The 15,931-nt window shown below is 45.9% G+C and overlaps 1 protein-coding gene across 2 annotated transcripts in view; it reads right to left on the reverse strand.

Moving 5' to 3' along the window:
• MAN2B2 (mannosidase alpha class 2B member 2) overlaps positions 1–4,047 on the reverse strand; it is a 43,446-nt gene extending 39,399 nt beyond the window's left edge. Inside the window, exons 1-2 of one of the 2 annotated variants that reach the window (XM_006258907.4) lie at positions 3,894–4,047; positions 18–164 (exon numbers count right to left, since the gene is read on the reverse strand). In XM_006258907.4, the coding sequence (XP_006258969.2) occupies positions 18–164; positions 3,894–4,010 (264 nt within the window). In that variant the 5' untranslated portion in view covers positions 4,011–4,047. Of the gene's footprint in view, positions 1–17; positions 165–1,336; positions 1,478–3,893 lie in introns of those variants that run through there. The other variant, XM_059721559.1, reaches the window with a different exon arrangement.
• Between the last annotated feature and the right edge of the window lie 11,884 nt (positions 4,048–15,931).

Genomic DNA, 15,931 nt, shown 5'->3' on the forward strand with positions numbered 1-15,931 from the left:
AATTCAAGTGGTTTTACCTGCTGCTTCTGTACATCTGTGGCTACTGTGTCCCACCAAAGGCGAAAAAACTCCTGTTCTACTGCAATAAATTTGCGATGATTTTCTTTCATTAGTTCTTCTACAACAGAAGTGTATACATTGGCAGCATAGGCATGCATGCTTTCCTGCAAGATAATATAAAATATAAGTCGTTACTAATAAATTAAGTTGTTTAAAATCAAATTAGTTAAAAGACCTAGAGAGAAACGGTGGTTCAGAGGCTGGAGTGTTAATCTGGAGTTCAGGAGGCCTGGATTCAATTTCCTGCTTTGGCATAAACTCCCTAAGCAACTTGAGAAAAATCAGTGTCTCTTTGGGAACAGCTGTTACTGGTATACCACCTCTGTCAACTACTAACTCTAGCACAGGGGTCTAGTCCTAGATCAAACCCCTGATGTACTATGTGTTATGCCTGCACAAGGCTTGGCCCTGTAGGGCTATAATCCCTTAAAGAAGATGTTATATGCTATCTAAATTAAAGTAAACAAATAATATTTTTGCTGTATTCACTTTATCAGGTGAAGTAAACTCAATTTCACAAACGCTTGTGCTCTATGTATAATCATATTTAGTTAGTTTATAAGGTGCATAGCTACCCTGCCTTTTGCCTACCTATCAAATAACCCACTTTGTACTTGAAAACCTTCTCGTTTTTTTAAACCTATGTGAATAAAGGACATATTTTGGGGCTTTATTCACAGCAAGCTACAACCAGTCCATTTTAATCCTTGAACATATATGAGACTTCCAAGTGACACAAATCTAAGAAAGGAAAACTTCCACAAAGCTTCTGCAATTTTTCTTCTAACATACACACGCATATGCATTTAACATTTGTTAAACAGCAATTGTTTTCCCTTTTTAAAAAATGCATATGTTTTTAAGACTGAAATGAGCTAAAAAAGGAAAGATTACTTTGCATGAAGGGAGTGAAAAAACATCTCTGGGAGGCAAGCATATTTGGCATTAGTACACTGGTACCGCAATTAGAAAAGGAGCGGCATAATAAAAATGCAGAGACTGGGGAAAATATCTAGCAATTCTGGGTCAAAGACAATGCATTGGACTGTTTTAATAAAAATAGTCAGATAATCTCGATTTTACAATGACCTGGCTAGATTAGGAGGATGCTCTTCAGGAGGGATGAGGCCAGCATGGAGAGGGTACAGAAGAGGGCAACTCGCATGATCAGGAGGCAGCAGGACAGGCCCTATGAGGAGAGGCTACAGGAGCTGAACCTGTTCAGCCTTCACAAGAGAAGGCTGAGAGGGGATCTAGTGGCCGTTTATAAACTTACCAGGGGGGACCAGAGGGGATTGGGCGAGACCCTGTTCCCTCGAGCACCTCCTGGAGTAACAAGAAACAACAGCCACAAATTAATTGAGAGTACGTTCAAGCTAGATATCAGGAGGCACCACTTCATAGTCAGGGCAGCCAGGATCTGGAGCCAGCTTCCAAGGGAAGTGGTGCTGGCTTCTACCTTAGGGGTCTTTAAAAGGAGGCTTGATAACTACCTGGTTGGGGTCATTTGAGCTTAAACTTAGTAGGGGTCATAAAAGCCCTGTATTCATTCCTGCCTAGGGCAGGGGGTCAGACTAGATGATCTGCTCAGGTCCCCTCCGACCCTACTTTTATGAAACTATGGCTAAAACTAAGTGCTAATACAGAATTTGAACCTGCATCCTTTTAAAAGCTCAGAAGTCCCATTAGTTGCGGTGGGACTAGAAAGCATGCAACAAAATGTGACATCACGAGTAATGATGAGATTCTCTTCTAATTCTTAACTTCTAATGCTTGATATAGAGTCATATATATCCACTTTTATTGCAATTAAAACAAGATAGTGATTTTGGTTTTAAGTATCGTATGTTTAAATATCACGTGATAGGCATGCAATATTAATTGAGGTGTTTATGCTGTTTAAACACCTTGGTGGGCCTTCCAAAAATACATAGATAAAATGTCAATCATGTGAAAAGGAGTACTTTAATAAGTTTTTGAAGTACTGACGCGTTAGGGAATTTTATTCTGCACACTGCATTCTAAGAAATTCCCACTGTCCTCCATGTTGGGGTAAGGTGTACAGAACAGAATCCATAATATTATTGTGGGCCAAATGATGACAATTATGATTCTCCACTTTAAATCAACTATGTTTTATGTGCACACCCAAAACTAAAATTCTGTATCACTATAAATCTTCAGAATGCAAGTAAATTCCTGTTTTGATATCAAAAGTCATCACGCTATTATATGCATAAAAATGAAAGTGATAAAATTATTCTGTCAGTCATAAATGACAACACAGCCAACTGAAGAGATAATACGCAGAATTTAGGACCACATTAGTTATTATCCCACTGGGAATTATATTTAGGTTTCACTTTATTAGAGAGGGATTTGAAAGGATCTGTACATATTCTCTGTGGTTTTTGACCAAAAGATTTGCCGATGCTCATGATTTAATAATACAGGAACTGAGGCCTCAAGCAATTTTGTCTTCTTAGAAATAGATAATTAAAGTTTTATTTCTCCTTCAGGAATCTTCACCTGTCAACTGACCTGAAATACAAAGTGCTTCTGTGTTCTTTCAGACAATTTCTGGGTTTGGCTTGAGATGGGAAAGGAATCATTTGCTAATCTTATTAAAAAATAAAAGAGAATAACGGGGATTCCTTGTCATGCAATCAGAAGAAACACTTATAAAAAATGATTTCTTGCCTTTCTAGCAGGTAAAATGGCTGAAACAGCTTTTGTATAACTAAAATGATTTGGACTAACAACTGGGGTAGTATTTAGAACCAGAGGCATAGGCAGCATTAAGAAATCATCTCATTTATTTGCCTGGAGTCTCTATTTTGTTTGTGTCTTTCTAGGTCAGTTCCAACTCTTCCTCACCCAAATGTTACACTTTTTGTTTTAAAATGTTTTTCTCCCCAATAACTCCTGCCTGTATAACAAGGTGACAGTAGACTTTAAACATCTCAATCTTCCAACTGGCTGCCAACAAAGCATGCAGGATGCTCCAGATATACTGAAGAATTATTTTCTTCTTAAAAATTCCACCAGGAGTGTTGTCTCAAACACAAAGACACTAATTAAAGATGTTCGTCCAAAATTTTCATACATAAACTTCCTGACTCGAAAAAAAAGTGACTGATTTACACAAGAACAAAAGTAATCCAAGGCAAATTCAATACAGAAGATAAATCTTCCATAGCATAGGACTCATCGTGGCTTTCACGGGTAAATCCTACACTGTTTGGCTTTAGGATGCAAAATGAATCAATATCCCAACCAAGCAAATAAAATAAAATCCTTGTTAACAATATTAAAGACTGGTCGTGCTCAAAGACCCAAGCCACAGGCACACGTGCATCATTCAGCCTAGTGCCTGACTGCACCCAGAACTGGCACCAGATTAATGAAAGGTGCAATGCTGCGAGCCCTGCGGCCGCTGCACAGATTTACACGTGGTCCCCGTAGCACGAGGGGTCTTTATGCCGACCCCTGGTAGAGCTGCACGACCGCAGGACCAGCCTCACCCACGGACCCAAACTCAGCTCTTTCCAGCTACAAATCTCAGTCTGGGCCAGCAAGGCACAACAGCCCTTGGGGCGCAGGCTGGTGCGCGGGGGCAACCCTGCATCTTACAACCCAAGGCCTCTTGCAGCCTGCAGCGGGCAGACCAGGCCCCAGCGGGGACAGGGACAGGAACAGAAACAGCAAGGCCTGGCTGGTGCCTCTCCCGCCAGCCAGCCCCAGGGGGGCAGACACCTCTCTTGGGGGAGGGCACAGGCACAGCGCAGCCTGGCGGAAGGGGGCCAGCCAGCCCCAGCACCCCGGGGAGCTACCTGCACCGTGTAAACCCAGCCAACGTCCATGTGGCTGTGGGCCACCACAAAAGCCTTGAGCTCGGGCAGGCAGGCGGCCCGCAGCGCCAAGCTCAGCAGCGCCAGCAGCAGCAGCATCGCAGCCCCGGCCCCGACCCGCGGACTCCGCTGCCAAGCAAGACCTGCCGGGTCAGGGAGCGGGGGGCGGTGCCTGGCAGGCAGGAGGCGGGCGCAGGGCAGCGCAGGGCAGCGCAGCGCAGGGGGGCCTTGCTTGGCCCGCGCCCGGCCCTGCTCGCTGCGCTGCGGGGAGCGGCGACCGGCGACCCGGCTCCAGCCGGCCGCACTCGCACTCGCACGGGGACGGCAGCCCTGGCACGACCCGCCGGTCAAGTCAAGTGTTCAAAATGCACCAGGCAGACAGGTTCCTAGAAAACCTACCCCCCTGCAAAATGCACCGTGATTTCCAAGGGCTCGAAATGTGCAGCCTGGAGACCGGGGCACTTTGGAGGCAGCAAAGGGTTTATGCAAAACCCAAGTCAAAGAGTCTTTTTTTTGTCTTTTTAAGTTTTCCCCATCCCAAGCCAAATCGGCCAAATCAATTTCGCATCCAAGGGTCGGTCCAGAGCCCGGAGTGGCCCTAGGCTACCTGCAAACATCCGCCACCCCCATCCGGGGCTTCAGATGTTTCCAAAACCTCTGGCAGGCATCCTGTGTGTAGGCCTAAGACCCGAGGCATGGGGTTTGGGTGCCCCCAAGTGTTGTTTGCCTTTAGTCCTAAGGCCCCAGGAACAAGCTAGGGAGGAGTCCCCTGTTTCCATAAAGTGGGCATTAAGCCAAGGTTAACTATGCATTACCTACATGGGCACTACCCCATGCCAGCAGAGCGGTCTTCCCTGGGTACAACTAGGAAGCCACTGTGGTGATCACGGTATTTCCCCTAGGCACGTATAGACTACACTTGATCTAAGCCTTCAAGAAGCCAATGACTTTCAGGTTTTTTCTTTTTTTGTTTTATTGAAATATATCTATCTAACTATCTGCCTATGTATCTATCTATATATACATCCTGTATTATAGACTTCCTTCACACCTTTTTAAAACCACCTTAAGAAATCTGTGCACCCGTTACAATAACCGTACCCCCTCCTCTGCACCCCTGCACACCCACCCTCTGCCCTTTCCTAACCCAAACACAGTCCCATAGTCCCGGCCCTGATTTGGGGTTTCTCTTCTCAGTTCATTCACAGTCCTTGCTGCTGTCGCTTCTGCTGCTGCTGATCCTGTTGTTGTCTTCCTTGCTGTCTCCGGGTCCTGTTGTGTTGTTGTCCCCTGTTCGTTCATTCTCCCTGTCCACTTCCTTCCCAGGGGGTCTTTGAACAGCCTGTGCCACGTGCCCCTTTTCCAGATGGAGTTGGTTATGTACTTTCCGTCCCACTCACCTGCTTTCCAGTAGTAGGACTGGAGTTTGCTTAGAAACATTTTAACATGGTCTGTTTGCTCCAGCTTGATGTGACTGTACATCAGAAGGTTCCTGCTTTGCCGCAGGGCACTCCTGACACAGGACACAAACAGGTTCAAGCAGGTTGTCTGAGACCCCTGATGCTTAGTCAGGTGTCCGTACAGCACCACCTCCCTTGTCATCAGCCTGACTCCTGTCCCTTCCTCAAGGAGCTGGCTTACCTTTTTCCGCACACCCTTGGCATAGGGGCAGAGCCAAAAGAGGTGGTTGATGGTCTAATTCTCACTTTGGCGGCTTCCCCTGGGGTAGCTGGTTCTAGACTCTCATCTGTCTCTGTGCCTCCATTGGCAGTACATTGCAAATTAGTTCAAGTCTCTGTGATCTTTTCATAGATCTTTGTGGAATTCAGATTGGCTACCTGTACTTTCTTATGACTGGTTACCTTAAAACATGCTTCAACTTTGAGACCCAGTTCTCTCTCACTCACTGCTAGCTACAGTGAGCAATATGAAGTAAAGAAGATGACTTATTTGCATATGTATATGCATATTTTTTCAGTGTACCATAGTTTTTCAGCAAATATTTGATCTTCCAATACAATCATTTTATATTTAAGACTTGGCAATGCTGTCAGGCAGTGCTGAGGGGGTCAATGGACTCCATGCCACATCCTCATGGACCTGATTCCCTTCATACCACACTCTCTTCTTTCTAATGCTCTCGATGTTCCACCAGTCAAGCCAGCCTTTCTTCTGCACTTCTGTTAGCTGCTCCCAGAGCTCCTATTTCAGATTGGGTTGAACTCCTCCCAATTGTTTTTGCTTCGGCCTTACACTGATTGTAAGGCCCTAGCCTGTTTGTCAAGCTTCTAGTTTCTTTTTAACTGGAGAAAAATGTGTGTTGTTTTATATGTGGTGATGTGTCTTACCATCTGCCGCTCCCCCCCACCCCCAACCAATATCTGAGAGTCATTCTTGGAAGATGAGTTATTCAGAGGAACTTTGTTGGAAATTCAGACCATGATAAAACTGTTCTTTATTCTTATTTTTTATTGAATAGGAGGCAGCTTCTAAAGGTTAAAATGTCCCTGTTTCAGAATTGAGGACGCCCTCCATTTGGGGGCTGGGCATTCATCTCAGAAGTTGTTTTATTCTACAGTCTAGTCTTAGCGTCATGTTGGGAATCAGGAGCAGGCGCTGGAGTTTGTATTGACACTGGGAATGAAAGAAAACATGAGGAAGTGCTATTTTAGGATGCAAGATGCATCAATACCCACAACAAGAAAATATAATTCTTATAAACAATATTTATGTCCTTTGGTTTCATTCTAAGACCTAAAACACAAGCCAATAGGCAGGGACCACAGCAGTTCCAGCCACAATCTAATAAGCCTGTCCTTACTGTATAGACAGGGTGGTAAGGGCCAGTATAATTAATTTTCCCTCTCTGAACAAACTTCTGGTCATTGAAAAGTGTGCAAGTTTTAGCCTTATGATTCTAGTCAAATTCTAGTTTGAGTCAATTATATGTTATCTGCCTAAAATTCATCACATAATTAGTGGAGGACAAGGTAAAGAATTTCATACCAAATCCTGATCTAATTTACAGCAGTGAAAATATGAAGTTATTCAACTGAAATTGATACTACAGGTGCTGACGTATAACACATTTACTATGTAGTAGACACGGGCCAGACATAAGCATCATAACCCCAGAGTAAAGTTGCCCCTTTAAACGTGTGTAGCAACTTTACTACTCGAAAAAGCTATTACTTTGCAAATGTCATCTGCCCACTTCTCCTAGTTCAAGTGTCAAACCCATTTGGCCCTGCAGGCTGGATCCAGACCCCCAGGGTTTATTATCATTGGCTGAATGACCCACCTCTGGTCTTGACGCTGGCAGGAGTAGTAGTATGAACCTCTGTGTGCTGATCCTGAACGATGTGTGCACCCTGCAGATGGTGGGGCACGGTGGCAGCAGGAGCGTGGTGGTGGCAGCAGGAGCATGGGGGCGGCAGGAGCGTGGCGGTGGTAAGTGGGGCAGCTCTTGCAGATGCTGCCAGCACTGTCAGCGGCACGGGGGGAGCACCGACCAGGGGTCAGCAGCCACCTACAGATGCCGCCAGTGGTGTCGGCAGCAGGGTGGCAATCAGTGACTGCCTGCAGGCACCGCTGACAATGTCGGCAGTGCCTTTTTGTAGGGGGTGCACCGCCACACTCAGGGGGTGCACATACAACTGTGTGCACTCCCTATACATCACCCCTGGTGCCAACTACATTGGTGAAGCTCAGGCATTAGCCTCTGAAGCTGCCTGAGCTGCTGTGTTGGCATGGGGGTTAACACTGCCACCACTTGCCCTGCTGCTGATGAATCCACAACAGGGATCATGACCTGGAAATTCAGCAACAGGGCACCCAGCACCCAGAGGGTTAATGCTACCATTGCTATTCAACATGGAAATTCTGTGGTGAGGCGAGTGGCAGCTGCATTAGCTCACCAGGTATTGGCCCTGTCTGTCATGCCTCATCATCTAATTAGAGACACATGAATGTATGAACGAGAGTCCCACTGTCCTTACCTCTATCTAGCAAAACCACAGGCAAGGGAACAGGGCAGAATCAGTGGGGAAAGAAGACCCTATTTAGCTTGACTCTGGTCTGGCACCGTGAAGAGGCGTGAGAGGTGTAGAATAAGTGGGAGTTGTCAGCAGAAATTCTGGCCTTGCAGGTCAGATCCGGCTGTTAGTCTTCCAGACCACAGGCCAGGTGGCTCACTCTGTGGGCCAGATCCAGCCAAAGAGCTGGATATTTGACACTGCCCTACTTAATTTGCTCCTTGCTTTCCTGCTGCCTAGTGGCCAGGCTCTACCTACTGCCACCAGTTATCTTGGGAGAGCTGTCTGTGAGCCTGCTCATTACCACAGAGTAAAACCTGGGGCAAAATTGCTGTGCAGAAATTATGTTGTCTTCCTGTACCCTGAGATACTAATGTGATAAGTACATTGATAGTTTAGCCAGGGATGAACCTATCTTGAGCAGGGGGTTGAATTAGATGTTCTTCTATGGGTATTTCCCATGCTTCTGGGCTTCGCTGATTGCCCCTTCCTCACATTTCTGCTACATGTGTCCAGGTGTTTTTTAAGCTTTCCTCAGAGGCACTGAATGTTGACTGCAGGCTGCAGCCAATGCCTGGCAATTTTGACTGAGGTGTGCCAATTCCACTGCTAGGCCAAAGCCAGAGGTTGCTGGCTAGAGGATCTTGCCCCTCTGTTCAGGTTCAGACCAATCACCATATTTCGGGTCAGGAAGGAATTGTAACACATGGTCAGACTGGTGTGGACGAAGGGCTGTGGCTTTGTACCTAGGATCTCTTGAGTGCATATTAACAATCTTTTAAAGATGCATAACATTGGCTGCCATGGTTTCCTTGCTTTACTGCAGCTGGTTAGAGTGTTATGTCTTGTGTTGTGTCAGGGCCGATGGCATCTTAAAGAAGTGTAGATTATGGATAGTATAGGATGCTTTGGATAGGAAGGATCCTGCCTCAGGCAGGGGGGTGGACTGGACTTCTGGAGGTCCCTTCCAGCCCTGCTTTATGATTTCTATGATTTCCTGAGGGATGACAAGTAGGGATGGCTCCTTCCATCCCTACTCGTCTATGATTCTCTGATTCTATTGTAATACTCTATCACTTATCTATGAATAGCTTATCTATCATAGAATCAGAGAAAATAAGCGTTGGAAGGGACCTAAGAGGGTCCAACCCCCTTCTCAAAGCAGGACCATCCTTAACTAGATCATTCCAGCCAGGGCTTTGTCTAGCCAGGTCTTCAAAACTTCTAAGGATGGAGATTCCACTACTTCTCTAGGAAATCTGTTCTAGTACTTAACCACCCTCCTAGTGAGAGAGTTTTTCCTAATATCCAATTTAAATCTCCCTTGCTGCAACATTGCTCCTCGGTTTGCCATCTATCACCACTGAGAACAGCTCCAGTGTCTTTGGACCCCCACTTCAGGTAGTTAAAGGCTGCTATTAAATCTCCTCTCGGTCTTCTCTTCTGCAGATTAAATAAGCCCTGTTCCTTCAGCCTCTCCTCAGAAGTCATGTGACCCAGCCTCTGAGCCATATTCTTTACCCTCCACTGGACTCTATCCAACTTGCCCAAATCCTTTCTATAGTGGGGGGCCCAAAACTGGACCCCGTATTCCAGATATGGTCTCACCAGTGCAGAATAGAGCAGACTAATTACTTCCCTCGATCTGCTGGTAACATCCCTACTAATACAGCCTGGTATGCTGTTAGCCTTCTTGGCAATGGGGCCACACCACTGATTCATATCTGTTTTACCTCCTCCCCCCAGGTAACCCCCAGGTCCTTTTCTGCAGAGCAGCTGCTTAACCAGTCAGTCCCCAGGCTGTAGCAGTGCATGGGATTTTTCTGTCCTAGGTGCAGGACTTTGCACTTGTCCTTGTTGAACCTCATGAGATACCTTTTGGCCCAATCCTCCAATTTGTCTAGGTCACTCTGAATCCTAGTGCTACCCTCAAGTGTATCTACTACTCCCCACAGCTTGGTGTCATCCGTGAACTTGCTGAAGGTGCACTCCATCCCATCTTCCAGATCATTAATGAAGATATTGAACAAACTGGACTCGGGACCTACTCCTTGGGCACTCCACTCGATACCAGCTGTCAGCTAGACATTGAACCACTGATTACTACCCGCTGAGCTGAACAATCCAGCTAGCTTTCTATCTGCCTTACAGTCCTTTCATCCAACCCATATCTCCTCAGCTTGCTTGCAAGAATGCTGTGGGAAACGGTATCAAAAGCCTTGCTAAAGTCAAGGTATATCATGTCCACTGCTTTCCCCACATCCACAGAGCCAGTTATCTCATCATTGTAACAGGGAACCCTAGCCCTGTTACCAAGAAGCAGAGCAGCCCTGCTATCAGGAAGCTGGGTGGCCCCTTTAAATCCAGAGCCTTCTGGGTACAGCCACCCAACTGAGCAGGGGTTAAGGACTGAGCCCTGACAGCTGGTCAGGTGACAGGAAGGGAAAGGCCAGAACCATATAAACCTCAAGTGGAGAAGGCCTGAGAGGCAGTAGAGAGAGAGAGACACTCCTGATGACTGTGGAGCAGCTGCAGTAGCCTCCTTGGGAAGATTACACCATGCTGAGAGACAGGAGCACAATTGCATGTAAGCGGGCAGTTTGCCTCTCTTATTTTTGTTATATGGCCATAGGGGCCTATGGTTTATGTTTAATGTTAAAGCCGGTGGTTTGTGGCTGAGGCTGTAGGGGAGGAGGAGACCTCATTAGCGCTGAGCGGCACCATGATAGAGGGCTCAAGAAGTCTTGCTGCGCTAGGGGTGCAGCACTATGACCATGAGCCCAGAGTCACTTGAAGGGAAGTTAGGAGCCTTGAAGCCAGGTCCTAGTGGGTGGACTTGGGCGAATTCCCCTAACCACAGAAAGAGGGGCAGAGCCAGAGGGGGCTGAGGCCCCAATAGCCTGGCACCACAGGGGTGCAGTGTAGAAGGGCCAGTAGGCCTGGTGTCATGGAGAGTATGAAATGGAGGGCCTTGAGCCTGGGCAGGTTAGAGAGCTAGTGTCTTAGCGTCAAGGCCTGCTTAGTGGGTTTTGACTGACGGGCCTAGTTAGAGAGAGAGGGGGTAAGCCCACAGTGGCTGAGACCCCAACATAAAGAGAAAATGTATAAAAATATCTGTGAGGCATGGAGCACGTCAAGAGGCATGGAGGTAGAAGCATGTATTTTGTCCTTAAGGTAGCAGCTCATTATCCTACAGGTGCTGAGCCTAGAGCATGTCTGGGAGCCTTTGGGTCAGCCTCCCTCTTTTTAAGAACCAAGTAACATTAAGTCGTGGCATGGGAGTAAAAGCAGGGGAAGCTGATCCCCAGGGGAGGAATTCAGCAAGACTTGACGTGTGCCCACTCATCAGCCTACACACCAAAAAAAAAAATAAAAATGCAGCCGAAGACAGCACCCTGTCACAATCATAGAAGGCAATCAGGTTGGTCAGGAATGAGTTGCCCTTGGTGAATCCATGCTGACTGTTCCTAATCACCTTCTTCTTCTCCAAGTGCTTAGAAATGGATTTTGAGGACTTGCTCCATGATTTTTCTAGGGACTGAGGTGAGGCTGACTGGTCTGTATTTCTCCGGATTTTCCTTCTTCCCTTTCTTAAATATGGGCACTATATTTGCCCTTCAATTGTCCAGGACCTCCCGCAGTTGCCACAAGTTTTCAAAGGTAATGGCCAGCAGCTCTGCAATCACATCTGCCAACTCCCTCAGCACCCTCAGATGTATTGCATCCAGCCCCGTGGACTTGTACATGTCCAGCTTTTTTAAATAGTCCCTAACCTGTTCTTTCACCACTGAGGGTTTCTCACCTCCCCAAACTGTGCTGCCAAGTGCAGTACTCTGGGAGCTGACCTTGCTTGTGAAGACTGAAGTGAAAAAAGGCATTGGGTATGTCAACCTTTTCCTTGTCTGTCACTAGGTTGCCTCCCCCATTCAGTCAGGGACCCACACTTTCCCTGACCTTCCTCATGTTGCTAACATACTTGTAGAAACCCTTCTTGTTATCCTTATCAAATTAACAAAAAAAATATTGAAATTAATCTGGTTACATTGGGCCCTGTTAGTGGATGCTCCTAAATCGGTCTCACGCATTGGAACACATTAGAATGCATTGGAACAAACTCGGTTAATTGAGTCTGCTGGGCCATTTTAATTAGAATGCTGCAGCATTGCATGTATTCAGTGTCTCGCATTTCAAAATAGCAGCGGGGATGCTTTAACTAAAACGCATCAAGCGAGCTTTAGTTAAAGTGCCCCTGCAGCCATTTTGAAACATGGGGTGCTGAATACACATGATGCTGGCTCATTTTAATTAGAACAGTTGTCCAGGAGCTGCTCTATTTTAAACACCCTCCCCACAAATGAGCATGTGTATAGACACTCTGAGTGTTGGATTGGGGGGAAGTTGGAGTTTTGTTTTAGCTGTGATAGTCCAGGGAATGTTGAGAAGCAAAGCTTTTTTTATAATTTTTTTTTAATTTGATATTTTATTAAATGTGTAGTTGGGAGACCTGTTAAACAAGTTTTAGGTATCAGATACCCCTCCTTATGAGGTCTCTGAGTAGCTACACCCAGACGTACAATGATGGGACAAAAAGTGTGATTTTTAAAATGGAATTAATAGTTATTTTGCTGCAAGTCGCCAGCCTCCATATACATGATAGCTTTACACTAGGGGGACTGATATCAAGTCCTTCTTTGTTAAAGGAGCAAAAATACTGAATAAGATACTTCTACATTGAGAGTCTGTGAAGTAACTTTGCCTGAATTAAAAGACCAACATCAATGTAAGGCAGTACTGTTACAATGAGCGATGTTTAATCTGCCAGTTTTTGGCCCCAGTCCACTTCAGATGGGCTCTCTTAGTGTAGAGTCTAGTGTAGAGTCATTACTTTCCCAGTTCATATGATGGGCTGGGCAATTTTTCCCAAAAGAGTATGAGAAAATAAAACTGCTGAAGTGCTAATGTCTATTTTTATTTGCTAAAATATTTGGTCATGAGGGTTGATATGCATTTTGTGGATGATGGAGTTGGTAGAACTATAAGAAGTTGGATGAAACTTAAGTTTGATACAGCTGTATTCATTTCCACATTCTTAGTCATGAGCTCATCTTTCTTCATTTAACTTTTTCAGTTCCTAGAAAGCAAGTGCACATCCAGTAAATGTTTGGCCCAGGGACATACATTGTCTAAATGTATTAATACGTTGCTGACTGTACTTCAGAAGGCATTATAGTACTGTGTGGCTTGGATGAATACCACAGGAGGGACTAAATGCTGGCACTTTGTTTTGTTTCTAATGATAGACAAGGACCTAGGGAAAACGTATTGCTTTCATTTTAAACCTGCTTTCTTCCTTCCCTATTCTTTTTACATAAGCACAAATGTTTCATTGCTTTTTATGGAGTAGAAAAGTAGGAAGAGAAGTCTGAATAGAAAATAAAGTTTAAGTAGGAAAAGGACTGGTCATATTATGGTGGGCCATGGGTCACCACACGGTAGAGAGGGCACATTTGCCTGCAGAGAATGGCACACAAAAAAGTGGGGGTGGCTAGTTGAAACCAAAGTGTGATGAGACGGGTTAAGCAAAAATGTTCAGAAAGTTATGCTACTCCACACCTCATTAAATGCTATGCACATTGCAAAAACTAGATGAATGTGATTGGATCACAACAGGGCAAAATCAACACTTATTTCTACAGCTGGCTCAAGAGTTGTGAAATCTGGGCTTGTCACATGCAATCCCTCAAGGATGATCTCTATTACCATTCATTGTAAAAACATTCCCACTGTGTGCTTGCATTTTTAGCTGTTATTTGTCTATATGAAGATACAAAGAATCTTCATGTTTCCATGTAAAGATTGGGCCTCTGACATCCAGCAGTAGGCAAGCAGGATACTGTTACCTGTACACTAGGAGCCCAGGACCTGGGTGTTAAGAAAGATGCCAAAAAAACTCCCTGGTGAACAGAACTCTTGTGTTTTTATTTTGTGGCCTGAGTATGCTTGTGTGCCTGTATGCAATGGGACAAACACTCATTCTGGCTATTGCTTACCTGGCCTCACAATACCAACACAAATAGTCAGTAGCAGAAACAGAAGTCCATATTGAAAATGTGAGAGTTGAGGGGCCTGGTGCACATTCAAATTAAAGTGAGATCGAAAATACCTACAGGGCCTTGCTGCAGGTTCTAATTAAAGCTGGACCGAAACCAGCTGTAGAGTTATTACACATTTTGAAGCACTAACTTTATATCTGGTTGGCTCTTTTTATAGCTGGCTAATCATTTTTTATCATGTAGTAATAACTTTAAATGTGTGGCCAGTCTAAATTTATTGTGCAATTAACCAGTTAATATATGTAAGGAACCACAGGGCCCTCACATGTTTTCAAGCACTACAGGTACTGCTACCTGTTCAAAATGAAGCTGGATGGAAACGGCTATAGAGCTGTTATACAGTTTCAAGCACCAATTTTTTGTAGCTGATTGGTTCTTTTTTATAGCTGGATAGTCATTTTATAGCATAATTGCTTCGGAGGTGTGGGCTAGTCTAAATGTAGGTGATTAACCAGTGAATGACACAATATAGGTAATGTGTAGCAGAGGCCTAACTTTATAGCTGGTTCACTCTTTTTGTGACTGGACAGCTACAAGATAATGACTGGCACAGGTAGCTGGTCTGCATTTATTGCCCAGTTAATTGCTTTGCACTTGTGCCCCCTCTACACTTATTGCCCAGGAACCTGTAAAATAACATGTAGCAGGGGCTTCAGCAGTAGCCCTGGTCCTAGATTAATAGATTCATAGATTGGAAGGGACCTTGCAAGATAGTCAGGTCCAGCCCCCCTGCTCCAGGCAGGAAAGACAATTGGGGTCAGGTGATCCCAGCAAGGTGACAGTCCAGTCTCCTCTTGAAAATTTCCAGGGTGGGTGATTGCACCACCTCTGGAGGGAGCTTATTCCAGAGTCCGGACACCCTAACTGTGAAGAAGGTTTTCCTAATGCTGAGCCTGAAGCGGTCTTCCAGGAGTTTGTGGCCATTTCTCCTGGTTTTCCCCAATGGTGTCCTGGTGAACAATTGTTCACCAAGCCCTTGATATACTCCCCTGATGTAGTGCTACCAAGTCCCTCCTCGGCCTTTTCTTTTTCAGTCCCAGGTCCTTCAGCCTTTCCTCATATGGCTTGCCATACAAGTCTCTGATCATGTGGGAGGTCCTTCTCTGGACTCTCTCAAGCTTTACCAGGTCCTTGTTAAAGTGCAGCGCCCAGAACTGGACACAGTTCTCCAGCTGCGGTCCCACCAGTGCGGAGTAAAGCGGAAGAATCACTTCCTTGGTTTTGCCGGAGATTCATCAGTTGCTGCATGCCAGATTATTATTTGCCCTGCTGGCTACAGTGTCACGCTATCAGCTCATATTCATACTGTAGTCAATTATAACCCCTGGATCCCGTTCGTTTGTGGCGCTGGTCAGTTTGGTGCCACCAAACCTGTAGGGTTGCAGGGGATTGTTCATCCCCAGGTAGAGCACTTTACGTTTCTCAATGTTGAACTTCACCAGGTTTTGATCTGCCCAACTTGCCAGGCTGCCTAGGTCCGCCTGTCTCTGCAGCCTGTCTTCAAGGTGACCATGCTTCCCCATAACTTGGTGTCACCCACAAAGTGAGCTCTTCACCCCCACATCCGAATCATTGATGTTGAAAAGCACCGGACACCGCTGCCCACGTCCGCCAGGGCGACACAGCTCGTTCATTAGGACTCTCTGGGCCCTACCAGCTTCCCGCCCACACGACTGTGGAGAGTGACCCCCGCAATCATTCAGTTTTCGGGTGGGCTACGGTGGGATACCGGATCAGAGCCTGGGCCAGCAGGAGTGAAGTTCATGTAGCTGGGTGGGGACAAGACAACGCATCCCCGCAGGGGACAAGCCGGGGGCCGCCGTCAATTAAGACGCGTTACCCCGGACGTGTGTCCGTCTCCCCCCGGCCCGCG

This window comes from Alligator mississippiensis, chromosome 2, assembly GCF_030867095.1.
Source record: "Alligator mississippiensis isolate rAllMis1 chromosome 2, rAllMis1, whole genome shotgun sequence".
Classification (NCBI taxonomy): Eukaryota; Metazoa; Chordata; order Crocodylia; family Alligatoridae; genus Alligator; species Alligator mississippiensis.